Source organism: Calidris pugnax, unplaced genomic scaffold (assembly GCF_001431845.1).
Source record: "Calidris pugnax isolate Ruff unplaced genomic scaffold, ASM143184v1 scaffold133, whole genome shotgun sequence".
Lineage (NCBI taxonomy): Eukaryota > Metazoa > Chordata > Aves > Charadriiformes > Scolopacidae > Calidris > Calidris pugnax.
This window is the reverse complement of record NW_015090977.1, coordinates 1,362,452-1,379,200: the sequence shown is the minus strand read 5'-3', so window position 1 is coordinate 1,379,200 and position 16,749 is coordinate 1,362,452. Positions and strand designations below refer to the sequence as shown.

At 42.8% G+C, this 16,749-nt stretch overlaps 1 protein-coding gene across 1 annotated transcript in view; it reads left to right on the top strand.

The window, feature by feature from the left end:
* PIGL (phosphatidylinositol glycan anchor biosynthesis class L) overlaps nt 1-16,749 on the top strand; it is a 66,876-nt gene that overhangs the window by 25,541 nt on the left and 24,586 nt on the right. The window contains exon 3 of the mRNA XM_014953088.1: nt 15,212-15,302. Coding sequence (XP_014808574.1) covers nt 15,212-15,302 — 91 coding nt within the window. The remainder of the gene's footprint in view (nt 1-15,211; nt 15,303-16,749) is intronic.

Below are 16,749 nucleotides of genomic sequence, written 5' to 3'. Positions count from 1 at the left end.
AAACTGCTAGCACACCATTTAAAATGCAGTTTGCATAGCAATAGCGATGACCAAATCCCTGTTGAATACTGGCCAAGAGTATCCATCGGTGTGTTTTATTCATGCAGTGTGGCAGTGCAGTTAACTCAAGTCTGTATTGATTCTATTTATTTCAATTTAGAAAACACCTCCACTGAGCATACAGTGTAATTATTATATGGACAAGGAGCTGCATTTAGGACTGACGGTCAGGCATAGAAATACAAACCTTTTTGCAAAACATTCTGTCACACTGCTTCTCCAAGGAGAACAAGTCAGACTTAAACAGAAGCAGATTCTGCTGTCAAGGTTCTTGCTGAAAATGCCCTTCCTCCAGCTCTTTTATGATTACATCAGGGAACCGTTTCTTTTAGTGTCTCCGATGATCTCCACAGCTGCATTATTGCACAGAGAGAAAGACTTTAAGGTAAACGGGTTTAAACACACTTAATAGGTAAAACATGCACTTTACATTATACCTTGTAACTCACCGACTGTCAGTAGAGATCCTACAGTACTGACACTGTATAAATAGGTGTTTATAACCTGACACTTGCTTATGAACCATAGGGAGTGCACAGATGATAAATATACACAGATCCATAGTATGTAGTACGTAGTGAATGGCTGTAAGTTCCTGAATTGTCACAGGTATCTACACACTGAGAGTTGTTTGAATGCTTAGGCAGGCCAAAGGTTGTGAACGTGAGACACAGATTTGAGAAAGTCCATTTAGTGAAGGAACCTACGCTAATTAGCTCTGCCACTTGTTGCAATTGTTTCCTTCTGCTTATGATGATTAAGTCACACTGATCTGGTCAACCTGGGGCAACCACAATGTTACCAAGACAACTAAACTAGTCACTGCCCTTGTGTATTGCCTGCTACAATATGGCAGTGTGAAATGGCTCGGAGTTCCCTACTCCAACTTTGTTTGGATGTTGGAAAGGAGATATGATGTAACAGAACCTCAATTCCTTGCACAAACAAACTGTTGATACAGCTGAAGCGTTGTTCAGATCTCCTCAGCAGCAACAACCAAGATGAATAAGATACTTAAAACTGGACTGGATGGGACCACACAAACATTCCAAACAGCACAGTATGTGCTTGGCCGTAATCCCTCTAAAGTGCCAGAAAAAGAAAGCTCTAGTAAGGGGCTCCAGGCACTACTTACTTCTTTAATCAGTTTCTGGAAAGTGTTAGGGCTGCAGGTAGGTAAAAGAAGGATGGTGAGCCTTGGGAGAAAATCATCAACACATTCCACCCCATAACAGTGACCATTGAAACACATCTCTGTAACAGTCCCAGTTTCTGCCTGCTAAGAGCTTCCTTATTACATGCTGTTAGACGGGAGGGGTGAGTGAAGGAGAGCCCTAGCTATCATTAAAAAGGAAAGGGAAAAAAAAGTCTAATCATATAAATCCCTGTAGTTCATTTCCTCTTAGAAGATCTGTGCTCTGTAATTATATTGCCAAAGAAGCCTTTCTTCTTTTGAGTTCACGTGAAAGCTAAATGGTTTTATTCCCCTTGGCCTTAGTTCAATCAGTATACATCAAATTACAAAGTTTTTCAGTTCCAGTGTAAGCTTGAATTAGAAGTTGGTGGGTGTGGTACTTCAGATTAGAGCAAACTATTAAAAAGTATAAATTCCTTAAAGGGACAGTTGCTAAACTGGGAGTACATTTAACGTAACCCCACCACCAAACAGGAATTCTGTTTAAGAGAACCCAACTAACAAAGAGTGCCAGCAATCCAGAATTCCCAACGTACAACTACTATGAATAGAACAAGTGACTCTGTGGGAGGTAAGTGATGCTGACAAATTGTTAAAAAAAATATAGGTATTTTTATTATAAAGAGTAAAACAGTGTAAAAGATACTCAGAATAATGCATCCAAGCAGTGGGATGGGATTTACTAGTTTGCTCATGGAGTTTTACTGTTGCTCCTGGAGATACTGAAGCAAATTTTCAGCACTTCTGTAGGAAATGTAGCTGTTTTGATGATGCAACACCAAATTTTTAAAAAAGAAAAAACAGAACTTGAAGAAGCAAATAGGAAGTGTATGTTTTCATTTGTCACATATTCACTTTTTTTCCTAATGTACACTTCATTTGGCAAATGTGGATAGTGTTTTATGACCCATGATCTCAGTTTTATAGCATGAGAGATTAGGAACAAGGGAAATGAATGCTTTGCTGGATGTCATTGAGCATCTTTTGCCTCCTGTAGCTTCTTCAGTCAGTTCTGGTTAAAAGGAAAAAATATTTTTACTGCAGCACAGGAAACTGAAATACTTTTTTAGAAACTGAATTGGGATTTGGGATGAATGTTTTGTTATTTGATCCTTCTGTACCAACTGAAGCATTAAATGAAAACAGTTTGATTACAATTCCATGCCAAGTCATGCCCCCTCTTCTAACTAGTCATGTATTAACTGTCTCATTGTACCTGCAGACTCCTTCTACAGTAATTTCAATACTTTCTCATTTCAGTGTTGCACTCTGCTATTGCTATTTGCATTGAAATAATTCAATCCATTACATAGCCTTCCCTCCACACACATACGTTCTACATTCTCTATAGTTTTTGTGACTGTTAGCTTAACAAGCCTTGAGCTATGTGCTATTTTCTCTTCTTTAATAGTTAATATTTAACTGGATTTCATTAAGTGTATAAGTGTTCAGGCTGTTTTCAGATGGAGGATGAATATTTTCCTGTAAATCAGTTTTTAAATCTTCTGAGCACTGAAGAGTCTGGCAAAGAATGCTTGAAAGAAGCTAAATGTGTGCTTATTTTGGGGTGCAAAATGGCAGGGGATAAAAGAGGGCAATTCACAATTTAAGTTGGATGTATTCTTCATTAAGTCCATTCTATTTCATGCCATTACATAGCATCAGCAAGATTTAAACCCCTCGTTTTGGAAGGAAGGGTCACATCTGTGATAAATTATGGTCTCTTATTTAAACAGTAGCATTGTTATAAATATTTTCTTCCTGTATTTCTGTTTCATAAGCCAAATACTCAGCATTTCTCTTATTCTCCTAAGTAGCCACATGATGGGCTGCCAAGGCTGGTTTATCATTTGCCTTGGAAAAGACATTGTGTAATACTGCAAGATAAAACATTGGCAGGCAGAGGTTTAATCTGTGGGGAAGAGAGGTAAAGGGTTTGCAGAATTTGTGCTAATAGGTTGAGGCTTGAACGGGATACCACATGGAGAATATCAGAGAAATCAGCTGGTTTTACCAGTAAGGGGCACAGAACAGTTTATTGCTGTGATCCTGTTTCTGCAAAAATGAGACTGAGCCACTGATTATGTTCTAAATTTTTCAGCGCTTGGATTTTTAGCCAGACCTAAAAAATGTCCTTTCAATGTTTTTTATGAAGCATTTATATTTGGATGTGGATGGAGCTGTCAAAGGGAGTTCTGATATCAAGGCATACCTGTTTCTCAGTGCTGTATCTGCAGGGTCCATTCTTGTTACAATGAACTTGTCATCATAGCAAAGAAATTTACAAAACCTTTACTAGGAATAACAAGGTTTTACTGGAGAATGCAATATTTTGGGGCAACACGTGAATTTATGTAGACTACTCCTAAGTAACAAGTATGTAAGGAAAAGTGGCCAAGAGTATTGGCCAGTGCACTCCAGAGCACAATTAGGGGATGCAGACAGAGGTCAACACTTTGGCCATCGCCAGGTTTTTGGGGATACTTTTAAGCAGCTCCTATGATATTGGTGTAATGGTGGATAATTTGCAACTGTTAGTGTGTTTTCTGCTCAGTCCAAGTACCCAGGAACACATCAGGCTCTGCAGAGCACTTCTAAGAGGCCTGTTGAAAAATGGGTTGTTACTTGCCCCAGGCAAGTACGTGTTCCTGGAGTGAGCGTGGGTGCTGCAGCGCTGGGCTGTGGCCGTGCTGCGAGCCCGGAGCTCACACCCTCCATCCCAGGCTCTCCTTCTGACTCAGCTCTGTTGCCTCTGGATCTCTAGAGAGAGTTACCTGAGCTCTTAATTCTTCCATTAGAAAACGTGAAGGTTATTCCTTGCTGACTTCCCCAGAGCAGCCTCACAGGGGGCTTAGTTAATGAACATCTGCTAATGTGTGGAAATAAACGCTGTAGAAGTGCTAAAGCAGTAGTAGTAGTAGTGCTCAAACAGGGGTGGCATGGCTTGCAGATTGGGAACCTGCAGCTTTTTCTTACGGGGTTGTGCTGTAAAATGAAATAACCATTTTAGCAAGGCACCTGTAGAGCACAGCTTCCCTGTCCCCTGGGTGCTCCCTGTGCCCCTGGCGCTCCAGACCCCAGGATGGGGATCCTGTGCCAGCTCAATCCGGTGCCACCAGAGGAGTTTCCTGCACCCCCACGTAACCCAGGTACGTGCAATTTGTAGCACGCAGCTCTCGATGAGGCTATTATGTTCCCAGCTCCAGTTCATTATCCTCACTCATCCGCCACTCATTAACAAAAAAAAAAAAGATCGTGTTCCCTTCTTTAAATCTTACTGATTTCCTTACACACACTCCTACTGAATGTCTTAATCCTGCAGTGGTGTCGGGAGGGCGAAGCGCTGCTCACGCTGTGGCCGCTCTCCCGGGCCGTTGCTGCCGGAGCGTGAAGCCCCTGCTCGCAAGAGTTAATCCCTTCCAGCCTTTGGCAATCTTGGCCTGGTCCTAGAAATCCGGCTGGATGCTGGCGGCTGCCAGGAGCCTCCCTCTCTCTGCCGTCATGTGAGTAGTGTAAACAGGCCGAGCGCTGCCGGGCGAGCGGGAGGTTGGGGCTCGCTACTGGGCCAAAGTTCAGCGGCTGCATCTCGGCCCCGCGGCAGCGGCGGGGTTACTGCCGATCATCCCCGCTGTTGCTATAGCAAAAGCATTGCATAACGCTGGCATTAAATCAGCGCCGAGCGAGAGGAAGGCTCCACGATAAAGGTCGTTGCGTTGTTGTACTCCTTTTGTTCATCGTTGCCCAGTCCCACTTAGCTCTTGCAAATGGAGTTCCAAGCACAGGCCCTGGCTGCGCTGCTGTGGAAGCCGGTGCGGGTTTTCACCGGCTGCACAGAGAGAGAGAGGGGCCTGGCCCAGAGCTTGCTCATGTAATCATGTAATTGGGGCATTCACACGGATGGGGCTGGCAAGACAGTGCCTGCAAGAGGGTTGTTTGCATGAGTAAAAACTTTGCATGGCAGTAAAGTTTGTGGGATCCAGCTCGCAGTTAAGATGGGCGTTGAACTTCTTCACACAAGCTCTCTAATAAAAGGAAGTGATTTGATGGTAGTAATAAAATTTGCAGCCAGCTAGAGAGCTCAGGGCATCAGAACCTCAGTGTTATAAAGGGTAGGTACACCATGATTTCAAGAAATAATGCTCCCACGTCATTGTGTAGATCAAATGGGTTGCAGGAGAGGGGTGTTCGTGGAAGGCTGAGGAGTCAGGAAAACTCTCTTTGGATGGAATTGGTACAGGGAAGCTGGAATGTTGTGACATGGGAAGCTACATTTGGAATCAGGCCATCATCCTCTTGAGATCTCTGCTGAAGTTGCATCTGCATTTACATAAGTTTTGGCATGAGAAATAAATGTCCATGAAGTGACTATTCTGTGCTTTCTCTTCCTAGATGATTAATAAAAATGGCTGAGGGGTTGATTTGGCTACAGGCTTTCCCCTGCGATTTCTGACTGCAGTTTATTTGTTACATGGAATAGATCAAGGTCTATCTCCTTGGTAGGAGTGATTATGCTTTTGGCTTTTCTTCTCTTTGAGGGGCTGGCCCATGCCATTAGGTCAGTGGCAAAGTTCTGTATGACTTACCTGGGCCGGAATCAGATCTGCAGGTTTTGCCCATACAGTGTGGTGTATTTATCATTCTAAGAACAAACAGGATTTAGGTTGTGCTGAAGTGGCACTGGGTTTATTTGGCATATACAGGTTGTGGTATTTCAGTCATTCACCTCTGAAGAATTTTGCTGGCTGCTGTGAGAGACTTTCTGTTCCTTCCCCTTGGGTCTGTACCCTTTCCACGTGCCAGTCCTTGGCATGTTATACAGTGCATGTCAGGAACTTCATGTGCTCTAATAAAACCCTAGCTAAGAAGAACATCCTGCCTTCCCCTTCCACCTGCCCGTTTACTGCTCTTCTGCCAGGAGAGTGGGACCTCCTGCCTGGCACTTTGAAACTGGAAGTCTGTCCTTCTTGAACCAGTGGTTCCGGGACTCGTGTTGGTTGGATACGGCTTCTTGGTGCATGTGTTAATGTACCCTGTCCCAAGCTCTGCACTACTGTTCTTTATTTCAAAGCATTTTACAAAACAAAAGAAATGAGAAAGGGAGGAGTGAAGTCCTGTGGTCTGCCCCTCAGAAGCCTGGTTTTGCTGGTGATTTGTATTTCAGTTTTAAAACAGAAGTTTTGATTGTGGGACTGCTGGGTTTTTTGTTCTCACTCAGGACAGCTTAGACTATCAGGCCCCAGATAAATTCCAGGGCACAATGGCAAAGCCAGTAATAATGAGGAACCGAGCACTGCTATGAGCTATCCTGGGAACTGCCCCATCCCTTCATACAGGCCTGATGATGCTAATTTCTTACAGTACAGATGGTGCTTTTGGAGAAATGTGGGCTGTTTTCTTCCTCTATTATTGTCAGAAATATCAGAGTGGCCAGAGACATCCCAGTGTGGTACGTAATTGGGCCCGAGGAGGAGCTAGGTGTTAGCACAGGCAAGTCCACCTTTTTTGGTTTTAGATCAGTTTATCCCTCCTCTGGGAGCTGTCATAGAGAAGAGCAGATTGTTCTGGGAATGTGGAGCAAAATTTCCAAAGGGCAGGAACTGCTGTAGTCTGCACTGCTCAAGCTCTCCATTGAGCATTTCCATCAAACATCTTCTTGGCCAAGAAAGGTGTTGAACTGAAGTGCTGCTTTGCCCAGCAGTTATGCTCTAAGATGCCAGACAGTTGCATGTTTGAAGATGTTTCTCTTACTAGAAGTGTGTAGATTGAGATTCCCAGATATTGCTAACACATCAGTTACTTGTCAGTCATTTCAGACAAATACCAGAAATGCACTTTGCCAACAGATACTCGGAAAAAGGTTAGTGAATTCCTGTTTTCCTGAACTAGACAGGGGCTTTAATGGTCTACTTTCCTGCATACCTCTCTGGGATGTGAGTGGAATTGACTTGGTTTCACACTGTGCTATTGTCTGCTGCCCAAACCACATTTCAGTGGGCCAGAGGAGGAACTGCTGACTCATAATTCAGCATGGCAGTCCCAAACCTCATGAGACGACTAAGTCTGGCCTCTGACTGATGTTTTCAGTGAACTCTGTTAATGGCCCCCAACAGATCACACACAAGTCCAGCTTCTATGAAATGAAATGGAAGCTTCTTGCCCAGCACTTGGCAAGTCGTTACTGACAGTCTGTAGTGCTGGAAACTGCTGGTTGTGCTAGAAACAGGCTAAATGGTGGCTGGCTGAAAATGTGTCCCTGATGTGGGATCTGTGGGCCCCACTCACTGGATGGCACATGGTCACATAATGGCTGTTGGGGACAAAGGGCTGTAACTGGCCTTGGCTTGGCATGTAGTCTATGTGCAAAATGAATGCAAATCAAATGTGAATGGAAGTTGGGAATGAAAGGTACCATAAACACAGCACCCAACTTGAGGGTGAAAGGTAAGGGCCGAAGTGCTTTGTTTTTTAAAGAATTCTCTTTAGGGACTTAATTGTTTTCTTACTACCATTCTCACCAGGGATGTGGATACACTCCATGGCACTGTGTGGTTCTTGCAAACAACCCGTTGCAGATTTCTCCTTCAATTGAAGCTGGAGCTTCTCAGCATAGGTTGGAGTGAATGAACTGGAGTCCCCTCCTTCCTCTGGCAGCTGAATTCAAAGCTGTGCGTGACAGCAAACTATTCGGTGCTCATTGCCTTGTGTGACTGATCAATCAGGGATGATGACAACACAGGTTCTGATGTGTTCTTCACACCAGCTGCTGAAGACGTTCCAGCAGCACAGTAATGACATGAGTGAGGCTCCCAGGTTTTGTTTCTCCTCTTGCAGCTCGTATGTTTGCAGCACAGCATTGGGGCAGTGCTGCATACTGTGTGTCATCCACAGATGTGATTTGCTGTGTGGGACCAAGAATCGGTCAAGGAGTTGTAGACGTATGGTAGAAATCTCCACCAGTGTGACTCTACTAGGAGTCATCTTCCTTCGCTGCAGTCTTGCGTGGTGACACCTTGCTACTACGTGACCAAAGCAAGGTGCCCAGTAGGTGACACACCCAAACCCCTGTCATGTGGTTTGGCAAAGAGGGTCTCCATTGTTAGGATAACATTTGGCCCAGATGTCTCAGCTTTCTGATGTGCACTGGAGGGTGTGGGGAATTTTAAACTTTAAATATTGCTGTGTTTCTGCTGGAAGGGAAATGTTCCGAGGAGTATTCCTGGTATTTTGCAGCTGAAAGCGAAGCAGTTTGTGATGACACTTGATTTGGGAGTCCATTCACTGTTTTGGCACCAGCCCCTAAGGAAGTTCTAACTGCTTGAGCAGACATTATCCTTGTTGTGGAGTTCCTCTGCACCACCGGGGCAGAGCTGTTCACCATATTCGTCATTTGGAGCTTCATGCAGTCTTTTATATGTTTTGGGCCAGACCTTCAAGTCAGGACTCTGATGCTGAACTCGATTCCATATTCCATGGGTAGACAATGCAGGGAGTAAAGGACAGATTTGTGGGGTTTAGATTTCTATCTAGGAATCAGAGAACAGACATAATGCTTTTCTTAGATGGATTTCAAACTTCTTTACATAGGTGTGAACATATAATTATTTCCATTTCACGGGCGTGAGAAGCGGAAGAGAGGAAAGCTGTGACTGGAGCAGTGATCAATTCAGAATTAGTCCAGTTGAATTTTGTTTCCTGTCTTACACAGCAGGGCCCAATGTCCTCCCCAGACTAGTTTTTGAAAGTTACTTTTTAAAACTAGCTTGGGCCACTGTAGGTTCTATGCATTTCTGTTCTTGAAAGGCACCATCAATTGTTTTTGTTTAAAGACATTGAATATGAACTTGTTCCTACAGAGCTTTGTGCTGTAATTTATCAACAAGGCGCTGAGGCACAGACGTCAAATGAATACCAGATTTCAAATTATGATAAGCAATTGTGTCATCTCTGTGAATAGACATTAAACTCTGCTGAGAAATCATCAATAATTCATTAAAAAAAATAAATGAGTACAGGGACATTTGGATAGCTCTTTGCAAACAAGCAGTCCTGTGTTCTGTAATAATTCTTTTGAATTTAAACCCAAAGGATGCTTATTTCTCAAACAGAAACACATGATCATGCCCAAGGCAAAAAGTTTGTTCCCTCGAGATCTAATTACCATTTACCTTTGGGGAGGTATGGACGTACTTGGAATGTTATGTCAGGGGTGCACTGTGTTCTTACGTAGCTCCATGGAGAAGCATCCACAGCTCCCTGGACTTCTGAGGAAGCCGAATGGAGTGCTCTCTGTCTTGGTGTACTTTCCCTTTACGCATGACTTCTGCCTGGTGTGGTCACATTAGTAACATCAGCACTTACCTGGTATCTAAACTTATTTAATTTAATTTTGAAATTTGTATAAAGTAAGTCCAAACTTAGACATGACAGAAGTTAAGGATGTGAGAAAATGATTATGTCCATTCTTCTTTGCATCTGTTGTGAAATATTTGAGGTATATTTTATTTTTAACATTACAGTTGCTGGGATTTTCTCCACTTCCTTTGCCCTCTACTTAGACCAAAACCTAAGATTCTTATTTCCAATCTTAAAATGCAGAAGAATTTGGGTATCTTTAGTATGAAGAGAGGGAGGAAGCTGCTGGTGTAAAAATTTCAGCTTGAGTGTCTTTGTTGTAGGTGGCTTTTCATTTGTCAGTTACCATCCCGGGTTAGTCCATTTCTCTCCTAAATTGTATGTTGTTACATTCCAATAAACACAGGGCATCTGGTTGCTGTATAACATGATGTTGCAAATGCTGATCATTTGTCTAAGTGGGCTCTTTTCAATTGAATCAGAGATGTACATGAGCCTAACAGCAATATTTCCCTCCTGTCTGTAATTGGCCATTATAGGAGTAGAAATTTATAAATAGTTATTAATGTAAGGATTTAGAGGCTCTGCCTCAAGACCTAGGGCTAGCCTGTCTTAACTTATCTTAGTGTAATCTCAAAAATAAAAATTCTCTGCTCTACTTTAGAGAGCATGAAATAATTTCTGTTTACACAGTTTTTTCAATTACTTTGATGCTCTGATATAAAGGTCACTGATTGCCTCTAGTCATCACATGGCTTTTTCACTAATTGTGCACTCACGTCATTTTGTTCTGTGGGATCTTTTGCTTTTTGATCCAGTTTCAATTGCCCAGATGTTCATTTCATACAGTTAACTTTATATAAAGGGCATCCTTTGTTCCAACAAACACATTGCGGTCATTGTTCTCAGCTGGGAACTCAGTGCACAGCAGTTCACCTGTTTCCTATGTAATTCACCATCAATCTACCGACCTTTGTGCTGATTTAATGTAAAATCATTCACAGGGGAGAGGAGGGATAAGGAGGAAAAATTATGCAAAAATGTTTCCTGGTCCCTGGCCTTGGATTGATTAAGGTCATGCAGCAGGATAAAAAGGCAATAAGAAATGGGAAGGCTCTTTCATCTTGACCCTTTTTGTGTGTAGTGGAATAGAAAATCACATTAGTGCCTTGAAAGTTTTACTCTGGTGTCTCAGAATGTATTAATGGAGACCTAAGTGTCTTCTAGAAGGAACCCCATTGCCACTCTGCTCCTGTCCCTGTTGCCTCCTATAAAGGCTTTGTGTCAAGGCAGAGGGTGCTTCCAGTCCCCATCAGGGTAAGTGTCACCTAAGGAGAGACACTGCTCCCTAACTCCCCCGGGGGCCTGAGGATTGTCCCATTCAACAGACTGCAGGAGGGACAGATCTCAAGGTTACTCTAACTGCAAGTGTCCCATATGGGACAGCCCATTTGCTGTGTGTTAAACCACGTGGACATCACATAGACTAACTGTTTAGTTTAACTTAACCTTTAGAGCTGTCATGAGAGCTTAGTTCATGAGCAGAATAAATTCTCTGGAAGACTTTAAAAGAAGTTGTACGTATAAATGCTCTGGCTGTTGCTAAAAGATCTGTGGTAGATGAGCAGTGGAAAATTGGATGGGGATTGAGCAGTCTATCGTGTAGGAAGGGTGTAACTTGGCAATATATATCTATGTAGGTTTTTAAATCTCTATCTTGGCCAGAAGAGACCTTCCAAATGACAGGAATCTAGCCATCTTGAGCCCAAATGTTCCTAGAAAGCTGACCCTACAAAACTGTCCAGGCTACTGGCAGGGACAGCATTACTGGCAACATGCACAGGGGTTTAATGGCCAAGGCTGGAGCTACGCTCCACAGCCCACAGCAGGCAAAAGGAGGAGGCCTGGAGAGGAGCTGGCATCAGGCAGTGATTTTTAACATTTCTTTCATTCAAGCAGCTGTAAGACTGCTGGGCAAGATCTGCACAAGGTTGACTTTTGGTTTAACATCCTGATGTGATTTGCTGTGGCCCCCTTGTAGCTGTCTGGTGCCTGAGCCAGGATTTCCAGGACATCCTCCATATTCTTCCTATGCAAACCTCAGGAAGGGGAACTGTGGGTGTCAGTGTCTGCTGTGTCTGCTCAGCTTGGAAAGGAGGAAAGCCAGGAGGTGAGAAGGAGAAAACCTTGGGTCCTCTCCGGTTCTCACTACCAACAGTGGATGGATAAATAGAAAGGGACAGGGTTTTGCTTTCTGAACAGTGTTTCCCAGGACTGATCCTGCTGAAATCAGTGAGCAGAGACAGACAGACACTGCAGCACCATCATTCTCCATTTCTGTCACTCGTCAGTCTGTAGACTGAAGCACAGCTGTAAATTCTCAGTACAGCATGGCTTTCACTGGAAATAGATGGAAAAACAACATTTCTGGAGCCTTAAAACAACATTTCTGGAGCCTTATTCCATTATAAATAATTTTTTTGCTCCTTCTATGCATCTCCCAGCTTTTCCCTGGTCAACAAGGGCTGCATCCAAGCAGCCACCTGCATTCGGTATCAATCATGTGGAATTCCCAAAAACATCACTTCGTGACCATTGTAGTCTGGTGAAATGGGGCCAAGTGACCAAACCCCTATTTCCTTCCCACCAGCAGCCCCCAGCAGTTTGACCTGGGGGGCCCCTCCAGTGCAGGATTCATGTCTTGGTCTGTGGTGGTGACTGACAGCAGCAACAAGGAGCTCTCTGGGGCAGAGGACAGGGAGGGCGGGTGAGGAACCTGGGACAAGCTCCAGTCTGCTCCAGGGAATGTGCTAATTTTCACTCCTTTATAGTCCTTTATCTCAGCCCCTCGACCTTGAGCTCAGAGGCATTATCAGCCTTAGCCAGAAAAGCAGCGTGGAGTTAACCATTTAAATGCTGAATGTCTGTGGTGCTAAGTCCTCAAGGTAAAACCACATTGAATGCAATTTATTTCAATAGTGCAGCCAGGTAGAGACCTCCTGTAAGAATGGGTCTTGTGTGCATTGTAGGGTGTATATTAGCTTGGGTTTTTTTAGTCACCTTTTAATCCTTACCTGGACCCAATTATTAATATCCAGAGCACAGGCAGAAACTTATTGGTCTCATGCTTTCTGTGGGGTCCCTACTATCATGGTAACACTTAAATTTTTGACTTTACAAAGTATTAAACTCTTACAAAGAAAAAAGTAATTTCCTGCAGCAATCTAGATTAATGCATTGCCAGTTCTGCTACTGACTTCTCTGGGTGACTTGGGCAAGTCATTTAACCTGTGTGTCACTTTTCATGTTTGCAGAATGAGCTAAGAATACTTCAGTGGGCCATCGTGGCTATTAATGAGTTATGAATGTACTTACATACATGTGTGTCTTGTTTGCAAGATCAGCTTCTCTGTCTTTGGTGCCTGACAAATATTATGCAAGATAAATAGTTCCTTTTCCTTGCTGGGAGAGAGAGGTCTCTCCATGAGCAGCATAAGTGGGTAGAAGCAGAATTTTTTTGCAGAATATTTCTGCTTAATCAGTTCAGTGTTCATGGAGTTAATTTGCTCATGCCTTCAGATTGTTTTGTTTCCAGGGATTCTAAACCCTTGCCTCCAGCTGTTCATTTCCATTGAACGAGGGTGATCTTTATCTGTCTAAACTAGTTAAAACCTGCTCCACTACCCGGCAGCCTTTTTGGAGACAGCCCAATAAAGCTGAGTGCAGTGGCTGTGACACCAAAGCCTCCTGGACATCATAAATTCCAAGCTTTACTTTTTTTTTCTAACCTCTTACTGCTGGAGCACCCCTCCTGTTTTAATGGGACTCTTCACTTCCTCCACAGCTCCATTTAACTCCTGTCCAAAACGGGGAATGATATTTGTATTGTAAGTGGCCAGTGAAGAATCCCTTTTAGACTAATTTACTTCTTCCATATTATCAGATGAAGCCTTGACATAACCTCAAAGGTACCATTCATACATCTGAAGCGCAGTTAGACTGGCACTTAGACTCTGCTCAGTGTGCATCCTGTTTGGGATGGTTTAGTTTGAGCATACTTTTAAAATGTGCTCCATTTAAAGCTTGCTGTGACGTGGTGGGACTTGTAATACCTTCGGGGTCAAAAGGGCCACTTCCTCTTCAAACATGAGACATGAAAGGTTTTGTCTTGAGCGGATGAGATGCAGGTTTGTTAAGTTGATGAAACAGCCTCCAGATGTACCAAAGCGTCTTTTTTATGATGAAATTCAAATGTCCTATATACATCAGGCAACCATGGTGCCTGTACAAGAGAGAACTGTGAATACCATCGCAGGGACCATAGCTGAATGTGTACACTAATGGAGAAACACCTTCCCTTGTTGCTGGGATTCTTAATAGCACATTATTTTGGCCTGTGCTGAGCAGGAGTACGTAACGCAATGGGTAAAATGCTAATAATGGACAGTTTGTACTTTAGGCTTTTCTACTAGTACTACCATTAACAGCAGTGGGAAAATTTGTGGCCAGAAGACCTTTCATGAAGACCCAGGCTGAGCTTTACTTTGGAATGTGCCAAGTAGACATTTTCCTGTTGTGTTGTTGCAGATGTTACCGTCCTTGGTGTCTGGGGAGTCAGCAAGGCTGGAGCAGCGCTGGGAGGTAGCGCCCCTGCTCTCTGCAGCAAACAGCTGGATCCGTTCAGATCCAGATCCATGTGTCTGTGTGAGAAGCTGTGGAGTCACTTTTCTGCTAAACCAACTCACAGCAATTATCAGACTATTAGAGGACGGAAAAGGTCTGAGAAAAAGACCGGTTTAACATGTCATTATTGGTCTTTAGCAGCTGTGTGTTATCCTATTGTTACTAATAACCTTTTTAACTTTGCAAGCAATGTTTTCTTGGCATCATTCAAACATAATGGCTGGGGGGTCAAATTCAGCTCTCAGTTGTGTAAATATGGAATCATTCTCTTGGCTGCCTGGTGTTATTTTGCATTTGGCTCATGGTCCCTGCCCCTAGGAGCCTGCAATCTGAAATACCCGGGCAGAGTATTCAGTCACAGTATGGTTTGCATACCCACTTGGTATGCAAAGCATAAAATAAACAGATGAAGAACTGCTATCAAATCCATGCAATATCATTATGGCTCTATTGTCCTCTGGTTGAGGTTAATGGGTTATTCCTGTATAAATGAAAGCGTGAGTTTGCTTGTTACTTTTCTTATGTAATTCACTCATAGATTATGATTGGAAACCCTTTCAGGAAAATGTCTTTTAAAAGGGGTCTTAAAGAAAGAGAGAAAGAAATTTGATTGGGATGAATAGAAAACAAGAATCACTGAACAAAACAGATGCTGCTTGAAGTAAAGCAGTCAAAAAGTCTACCTGAGTGGTAAGAAGAAAGGCAGAGCTTGGCAAATCTATGAGAGGGTGTTGGAACTTCTCTTTCCCTTTCACCCTCCAATATACAAGCTTGTAATACTCTTTAAGTAGGGTTTGGTGGTTTTATATAGTAAGTAAATTTATGTTGATTTAATTCTCTGGTAAGCGGATCTCTCTTTTCTAGCATGATCTTTATAAAGTCCTCAGCAGTGAAGTGACTAATTGTACTTCTCATTTTCAGGGATCTTCCAGATAATCCTGCTGTTGAATGGGACACGAGGCTCCTTGCTGCCTTTGTGCTAAAGCACATAGAAGCCAATAACATCAACCTGGTAATGTCACACTTTCTCCAGCATCAGCTATTCCCACATTACTTTTGACCTAGTGTTCTAGGCTGTTTCCTTCCCTCTGAAAGCTTTCTTTGGATTTATTAATGTTAGGATTTTGCTTCTGGAGTCTCTGTGAAATAGTCAGAGACTAGACAGAGAGAGTGTATAGTTACTAATTTGAAATATTTGCTTTATAACATTTATGTGTTTCTCTAGCTAGATCTTATGAAGCCTTTTTTGGGTTGTAGTGTCACCAACCTTCACTGAAGTAAAAGCTTCAAATTGGTTAAAAGCTGCGAACTCTGTTGGAAGTAGTAAGTTCTACTGTAGTAGATCTTGGAGTTCATTAATTGTATAAGGCCCTCTAAATAAGCCCAGTGAATTTCAGGTCTAAAGTGATACCTTGAAAGTGATTTTGTGTTTTGTAGTCTAAGACTTTTTATGAGTATTTGCACAGCTTCTGTGCCTTGACAAGTACGACATGGTCATTCTGATCCTCTTTCAAATGCTTCAAACAACTGCTAGAAGTTCTGAACAAACAGAATTGCTCCACTGAAAAACATAGAAATGGATGATGGTGTAGTTTGGACATACCTTTTCTCTCTGTAGATCTTTCTTTGCTTCCCAGTGAGAAAGGAACAGTGGAAGAATTTTGCTTTGCTAACTCATCAAATGTTTTTTACATTTTAAAGCAACCATTTTGCCCCTCTTGCTAGATTTCATCAATGAAGAGAGCCCGTCTGGGATTTAGGCTTATGTTTGGTCTTAGGTTTGAAGTACATTGGCAGGCGTGTGTTAGAGAGTTAGATCAGCAGGGTTATAGGTCAGGATCGAGGTATATTAAACCAGGGATTTTCTAGCACTGGTATAGTTTGGGGGGTTTTTCCCACAGAACAGATATGAGGGCCTAAGCATGGAAAAGGTTCTGTTCTGTTCTTTTCTGTTGAACTTTGCTGTGATCAGGCATGTCACTGTCACACATTGATTAGAAGCAAAATCACAAAATTCTTAAAGCCTTTCAGCAATTCACAGAAGAAGAAACCACATCTCCTGTAGCATGAAAGCCCCATGAGAACAAAAACCAGCATCATGCATCCAACTTTGTATTGACTTGAGGCTAATTTTCCATGAAATTCATTGCTGTGCACAGGGATGAATGCAGTTTTCCTGAGCTCCTTTGTGCCTTTTGGCCCCATGAATAGATAGGTTTTAATCTAATCTGAAAGCTTCCAACGCAAGAGGATTTGTATTGCATGTTTGTGACTCTCCTGGGCACTAGGACAAGTGCACCAAAATCCCAGCAGAAATTTTGAAAACAGTCGAACTTCTTCTAGATGGTTAGAAAGGGTTAGATCTTTGCCTCAGAGGAAATTAAACTCAAGCTGTTTGTGCTGGGGGAGGCAGGAGTCTGCCACTAACATAGAGTGAGCTGAGAAATCACATCTCACAC